Source organism: Copidosoma floridanum, unplaced genomic scaffold, assembly GCF_036245765.1.
Source record: "Copidosoma floridanum isolate Cflo_tuat_1 unplaced genomic scaffold, Cflo_Japanese_pri ptg000013l, whole genome shotgun sequence".
NCBI lineage: Eukaryota > Metazoa > Arthropoda > Insecta > Hymenoptera > Encyrtidae > Copidosoma > Copidosoma floridanum.
This window is the reverse complement of record NW_028321890.1, coordinates 22,680,773-22,688,479: the sequence shown is the minus strand read 5'-3', so window position 1 is coordinate 22,688,479 and position 7,707 is coordinate 22,680,773. Positions and strand designations below refer to the sequence as shown.

At 36.9% G+C, this 7,707-nt stretch overlaps 1 protein-coding gene across 1 annotated transcript; it reads left to right on the top strand.

Moving 5' to 3' along the window:
- Nucleotides 1–845: 845 nt before the first annotated feature.
- LOC106641980 (mucolipin-3) lies at nt 846–7,333 on the top strand. Its single transcript, XM_014356600.2, has 4 exons — nt 846–1,596; nt 1,733–2,122; nt 2,322–2,607; nt 3,764–7,333. Exons 2-4 carry the CDS (start codon nt 1,983–1,985, stop codon nt 5,261–5,263), a joined length of 1,926 nt encoding a protein of 641 aa, XP_014212086.2. The 5' UTR covers nt 846–1,596; nt 1,733–1,982; the 3' UTR covers nt 5,264–7,333.
- The last annotated feature ends 374 nt before the right edge of the window (nt 7,334–7,707 follow it).

The window sequence follows — 7,707 nt, the reverse complement described above, 5'->3', positions numbered from 1 at the left end:
AATTGACTAAATGGCTCTACCATAAGTTGTAGTAATAATCATCTGGATCAGCGCCATCTAGCGTTGGGGATTTTTGAACTAAAAAGTGGCCCTAAACTTTTGACCCACAGCATTAGCGCTTAGAGCCATTTAACCAATTATAAACCAGCCGCAACTTATTATGTAGCTATGAAATAAAAAAATAACAGTATATGTGTTTTTGGCGGCAAGTTAACAATCTATTTTTCACTCAAAAATTGATCTTCAAAAGTATAAACACGAAAGAGGTCGATTTTTAGTGAAAAATAAATTGTTAACTTGCCGCCAAAAACACATGTACTGTTATTTTTTTATTTTACAGCTACAATATGAGTTGCGGCTGGTTTATAATTGGCTAAATGGCTCTTAGCGCTAGTGCTCGGTTCCAGAATTTTAGAGGCCACTTTTGGCGAAAAAAAAAATACCGCTAGATGGCGCTGATCAAAATAATTATTACTACTTGTAGTAGAGCCATTTAGTCAATTACAAACCAGCCGCAACTAATTTTGTAGTTATAAAATAAAAAGTTGACATTGTCTGTGCTATTTGCGGCAAGTTTAATATTTATCTTTCACCATGTGGCGTTACCACACCTACGTAATTTTGTGCATTTGTACGTGTTTTCATGCACTCATAATTGTTATTGTGCGCCCTTCTGCGTTTTTAAGTAGATTAACTCGACAACCTAATCCCAACCCAACATAATAACATGAATACATATGTAGACATACGCATACATTCCTTGAAGAAATAATAATAAGCCTCTAGCCCCCTTCAACCCTTAACACTTATTTATTAATTCATATACCTCCCATGAGGTCATGACGGAACTTTAAAAAATATACATATATGCATGTACATCCTTGTGAAACAACGCAAGTGCACTGCCAGATAAATTGGAGCCTGTGTGAGGATGAAAAAGTGAAGAGAAGAAAAAACGTTGCGCGCATTTATAGCCATGTTTGCATACTTATATCATAAACAAACCGGAGTCGTTGAATTTGAGCCCATCGGATATTAATAAAGGGGTAAAAAATATGTAGTAATATCTCAGTATGACAGTACTGACAGTGACAAATCAGTGTCGGGAAGCTCGACTGCAGTTTGAATGATAGAACTCAGCATACCTATTGCAAATTGTAACAATTTTTATTTTTTAACTCTGAGGCTGAGGTCTGAGTCTGAGATCAAAAAATCAATGTCATAAGTCATAACTACCACTACAAATACTACACTATTTGCGTACATATATGTCTGATTAGATATCTCTCGTATCGAAAGGTATCGCAACAAAACAACACCTATCAATTCTCGGTATGATTGTTCTTATCACAGTTCACGTGATTGCCTCCGTGTAAATTAATTCCAAGAGCTGATACTTATTATCAAAAGTTATGAAGCAGCGGGCGGACGTAACTTCTCAGTTTACGCTCGGTGGAGGTGGAGGCAACTGCCAACTGTTAACAGAACGTATTTCTTAATCAAACTGCACCTGCAGTCATTGTCGCTGTAGATAGATATGCAGCAAAACTTGATGACCCTGAACATTGACAGCAGCAGCAGCAGCACTACTTTTGCGTAAGTACCTACATATTATTAACACTTATTTTACACTCACTCTTAATTCTTTGTTCATAAGTGAGCAATTGTTTTAACATCACGGCATCCTTTTCTGTAAGACTGTGGCGTTGGTTCTAATTCTATTTATTTTCAGATTCCTGGATGTGATGAACAAACAAGTATTCTCCGACCCACCAGGAACCATCAGCTGTCCAATTGACACGTCGTGGGTTAAAAGTTAGCTCATTGCACTACCCTCATTCTGTGTCAATTACTAGTGCTTTTGTGTACATACATTGTCGAGAGAGAGAGAGAGAGAGAGAGAGAGAAATAGAAATAGAGATATTTCCTTTACATTGATATTGTACGATTATTCCGGCTGAATCATTGAGCTGCTTGTAATAATGGCACAGGAGGACACGAGGAATGCTGAGACGACGAGAGACAATGTCCTCAACAAGAGTTCGTGGAGTGAGGCTACAGAGAGTTGTGAAGAGGACAACAGCTGTCTGCTCGATGCCAACTCCCAACAGACCAAACAAAGGTATACTTTGTGGTTGTAGACTTTTTTAACATGTCCTACAATGGGTACTTGCAATTCGAATCGTAATTTTGAATAAAAAATATCTTGAATTTTACCAAAAAATAATATTTTGCACATCAAGCAGTATTTTTCAGCCCTCCATTGTTCTCGTTGTGGGTCAAATGATTTTTTTTAAATCTTTGCTATCTGATTGTTACAGTAGTGCTGATCAAGGAGCCACGGATCATAATACTCGCCACACCTTGAAGTACATGCAGGATAAGATGCGCAGAAAATTAAGATTCTTTTTTATGAATCCTATTGAAAAATGGCATGCAAAGAGGAGATTTCCATACAAATTTGTCATTCAAGTCATAAAAATATTTTTAGTTACCATACAGTTGTGGCTTTTTGCTCACAATAATTATATGCATGTCAACTATGCCTGGGATAACAGGATTTCTTTTTCACATTTGTTTCTTCGAGGCTGGGATGCAACTCAAGAGGTATGTAATTTTTACACTTTTTACTTTTTTTTTTTTTCTGTGCAGCCCTATTTACCATCATTTTGAAAGATAAAAATACTCTGTCTGCCTACAAGTAAAAAATTAATCGTCATATACAGATAAGAACTTGAATTAGATTGATTATTGAGATATTACACATTTGTCAGGTACATTGTTAGGTATAAGTAACTGACAAGCATGATTGTATTGGAATATTTACAATAGAAATATTTAAGTAGTAAAAATTTTTGTTCAACAAAACTCAAATATGTTATACAATACATATTTTTACCCATACAAATTTTGAATCATGCAACCAAATTTTTATTCCATACAGTTATTGCACGTCAACATCATTATCAAAGCGTAAGCTTTGAACACTAACATACTGCTGCTATTTATTTAATTTCGACATACGTCAAATAAGTTTTTTGACAATAGTAATTGTTAATCTTCATTGAATCTGAAAATTTAAATTCTTTGTACGTTATTTTATTTAAAAGTTATTTTCTGGCTTAGTTTTATTATTTTTAAAATAGCACGTTCAAATTTATCCGCACTATACAAACCCCGTACCTATAGCTAGTTTTGGCCAATGAGAATTCACGTAATTATAAAAAAATGACAATAGGACGGGAATCTTTTGCCTCTCCTGACTATTAAGTGTTACTATTAAGTATTACTATTTCTTAAATACTAAGTCATATTTATAAAAATTAACTACCGTTACACGGCCGAAGAATTACGTTATTACAGTATATTTCCTAACTAGATATTTTAAAACACATTTTTTACTATTCACAGCACATATTTGTCGTACATAAATAGCTTTGATTTCGCAAAATAAATTTTTTTTTTTTATGTCAGAGGTTCTTTTCCCAAGGAAAAAAAAAATATTTATGCCTTCATTGGGAACCCAATCTACGACATAGTCGACGACCCTATGACCGGTGTAGTTTCCGAGATCAATATGCTACCCACTGAACCAACCACCGCTCTCCGACCCCGACATAGTTGAGCAGAGACAAGCTGAACACACTCTCGCTCTCTGTTTGTCATTTTTTGATACTCTCATTAGATTATGCCTCAATCTCACGGCGATTGTTTTTTAAAAACATAAATACTTGCTGGTTGAAACAATATATAATTATTACAGGTACCAGCATACCCACCTGCCACCGGACCTCTCGCTCTTTACAAAAAAGATGAATTTTACGAGACAATAGACTATGCCTTGGACGGATATTACAATCTTAGCAATGCCATCGGATCTTACTCGTACACTGCCGAGAACAATACCGTGGGTCGAGTCATTTTATGCCTGTACCACTATGAGCAGGGAATCATATTCGGCTTCAACGAGAGCTATATTTTCAACAGCAAGATCGACGAGACCTGTTTAAATATAACCAAAGAGGAGAGAAAAGCAGCTGGATCGAAAATTCTGCTGCACCAGAGCGACATTAAAGTAAATTTCTCGGCTCTAGTCAGGGCAGAGCTAAAATTTGCCGTCAAGACTGTGAACCTTAAAGTTGGCGGGTTGTTCTCACCGCCCGACTGCTACAAGTTCAAAATCAAAGTGATCCTCGACAACAAGGACTTTGACGGTCAGATGCTGCTGTCGCTCGACGCGGAGCCGATGCGACTTATCTGTCAAGGCGACACCCAATACATCACGGACAACCAGATCGAGTCGGCCCTGCTGACGGTACTGAATTTGCTGGTTATCGGTATTTGCAGTGTCTCGCTCGGGTTATGCTCGCGCGCTATCTACCGCGCCCAGCTGCTCAGACTGGACACGATGCGCTTCTTCAGGAGCGCTTTCGGCAAGGATCTCAGCCTCGAGGGCAAGTTCGAGTTCCTGAACCTCTGGTATGTGATGATCATCGTCAATGACATCCTGATAATCCTTGGCTCTGCCATCAAGGAACAGATAGAGAAAAAACAGTTTGGCAACGACCATTGGAACATATGCAGTATATTCCTTGGCACGGGCAATCTGCTCGTCTGGTTCGGTGTGCTGCGCTACCTCGGCTTCTTCAAGACATACAACGTAGTCATACTGACCTTAAAGAAGGCCGCTCCAAAGGTTGGGCGATTCCTCATCTGCGCGATCCTCATCTACGCGGGCTTCACCTTCTGCGGCTGGCTCGTTCTCGGGCCCTACCACATGAAGTTCCGTTCACTCGCCACGACCTCCGAGTGTCTGTTTGCCCTCATAAACGGCGACGACATGTTCGCAACCTTTTCCATCACCTCGTTCAAGTCGCCCGTGCTCTGGTGGTACTCGCGCATTTACCTTTACAGCTTCATCTCGCTCTACATCTACGTCGTGCTCAGTCTCTTCATCTCCGTCATCATGGACGCCTACGACACGATCAAACTTTACTACCGGAGTGGGTTTCCCAAGAATGACCTGCAGTCCTTCATCTCGGATTGCACGGACGAGGCCTCAAGCGGCGCCTACATGCGCGACGAGTTGGACGATAACGGAGCTGACTTTGGAGACTTTATCGCGCGCATCTGCTGCTGCTGCGGCCGTGATCGGAAGCCGGCCGGTGCCAGCAGCGCATTCGCCGCATTGTCGAGCTCGAGCAGCAGCAGCGGTTTTACCGGTGACTCGGGACAGGTCGGCTCGAGCTACATATGCATTTGATGGCCCGCGATTTAGCAACTGCCTCCGCTGTTGCAGCGATCGTGGCTTGGCCGTTGGCGGAGGAAGTCTGCGAGGAAACCGGCAACCTCTGTCATCTACGTTTAGACCGTACTATGGCTCGATGGATGAGCGCTCGCTTCCTCGCGGCTCTTAATCGCGGTGTTTTGGGTGAGAAACGATTGTTTTTGGTTTATTGTATTTTTTTATTCGATAACTGCCTCGAACTTTTGAGGCTCCATGTTACCACTGGCAAATTGCCTTGTAGAAAAATATTTTTTTAACAAGTGTGATGTGACCAAAAAATATTGATGTAAATAGATTTATACATATTAATTTTAAATATCGACGCTGACTTGGATTTCGATGTTCATGCAATAGCGATGATGTGTTTTGTCCAATTTAAGGAAAGATAAAAACTTTACGTATTCTATGCGCTTAGAAAATTTAAACCGGTGTAAAAATTGATCTTGCTGGACTGTTGATAATAGCTTTAGAGGTCTTTGGTTACTCGAGAAAATATTTGCTCTCTTTTTCGCATGAAATCCCCTACTTCGGACGTTAACTGCGCCCTCAGTTGGAAAAATTTTCTTTGCTTTTGGTGCGAATCTAACCAGGGCAAGCACAAGGAGTTCCTCAGGCCCTGCTTTCCAGGTCCCTCGGGTTTGCTGCTTGTCCTGGTGACACGCACCACCAGATACGAAAATAATCATTTTTATTGATTGGTTGTCAATTTAGAAGCAACAAATGATTTTTTTAACGTCCCTCTCCTTTATGTGTTTCCAATTGTAATCGCAAAAGTTGGATAATTATTTTATATGTATTTATCACCATATACGCACAGAATATTCCATAAAACTGGTTAAAAACTCTTTATTATGGTGTGTTATTTAAAGTAAGATAGACAATCGATAATATAATGTAAAGAAAAATAAATTATATAACGTTAAATAGTTTGAAAAACGCTTGGAAACTCCTTACGTGTTAGACTTTCCCTAAGTCAACGAGACATTGATCAAATTAAAACATATTCCTTTTAGCTGAATTATTAAATTCGTTGTTTTAATGAAACAATTGAAATTTATTTTATTTTATGAGAAAGGTTTTTTTTTAATTTCTAAAATTACTTATTAAGTACTACGATCGTGGAAGAGACGATGATTGTAAAAAAAATAAGAAAAAGAAACAAAAGCCATATCAATTGTCAACAAATGACGTGTAATAAAGGTATTAATTCATAAATGTATTACTTGCAAGTCACAGTAAATAGTAAATATCAGAGAATATAGAGTATATTTATATTCTCTGATGTTTACTGATACATCTCTATATATATTCTATATTATACGTAAATATGAAATGAAAATATCATTTTGCAAACATAACCTCTTCCTCTGACGTTCTCTTAAATGTAAATATGTATTTATGGAAATTAGACAAGATTTGATAATTTTGTATACGTGATTTCACAACTTGATAGCAATTAGTGTTTCAGAAACATAAGATATACGTAATGTTGTATTACGTTTCTAACATCGTTGGTGAAATTGTTGTCATTACATTTTTACTTCAGTAACAGTTTGAAGCCACTACATGTAATGTTTCAATGTGATACCTACACTCCTCAAAATGGCGAGTTTATTAATTTAAGACACGCAATATGTATTATATGATTCTAATAAATAAGCCTAGGTCCATTGTTATTTATGTATCCCACAATGTATTTTATCATAAAACAATTTTTTGATCCAAGTACTCTATTTATTAAGTGTTATAAACATACTTTAACTTAAAAAATTTTGTATAAAAATATTTTATATATTTATATGTGTCAAAAATATTTTTTGCACTAACAGAGAATATACTTTTTTTCAAACTGTTTTTCAAGCTGATAAAAAATGATTTGTTCTATAAAATAGTTGTAATCAAAATACGAAATATTCAAAATAGTACGTGAATAATATTTATTACATTGCAGCTCTTAAATCATATTGTAAATGTGAAACGGTTTTCTAAAGAGGCCATATACACTAATAGTATTTTTAGCAACCGAATTAAACTCTTCTCAATAATAACCATGTAATTTTTTAATGTGTAACTAATAGTAATAAAATGTGTATATACTTGATTTCAGTTTCGTTGGTTTTCCTTATTTAGTTTTTTTTTTCTAACACCAAGAGTGCAGTGTATGTCAGAGATTTGTTGCTTGTTTTATGTGTGTAGAACAATAAATTTATTGAAAATGTCTTGTGGACTGATTGCATGTGTAAATAAAATATTAAACGCATATGATTGAATGGGCATTTACGTATATATATAAAAACTCACATGTCTAATAAACACCAAATTTTCGCGAAATTTTTTCATGTTTGCATCTAGGTAGTCAATAAAAATTATTGATAGGACGACAGAAACACCGCATCCTGGAATCGAACTTCAAACATCTT

What these genes read in the sequence shown, in the direction of transcription:
- LOC106641980 (XM_014356600.2), top strand. Translation starts at nt 1,983, where the DNA reads ATGGCACAGGAGGACACGAGGAATGCTGAGACGACGAGAGACAATGTC. An exon ending in TCCCAACAGACCAAACAAAG is followed by an intron (nt 2,123 to 2,321) that starts GTATACTTTGTG and finishes TGATTGTTACAG; the next exon opens with TAGTGCTGATCAAGGAGCCA. An exon ending in GCTGGGATGCAACTCAAGAG is followed by an intron (nt 2,608 to 3,763) that starts GTATGTAATTTT and finishes TAATTATTACAG; the next exon opens with GTACCAGCATACCCACCTGC.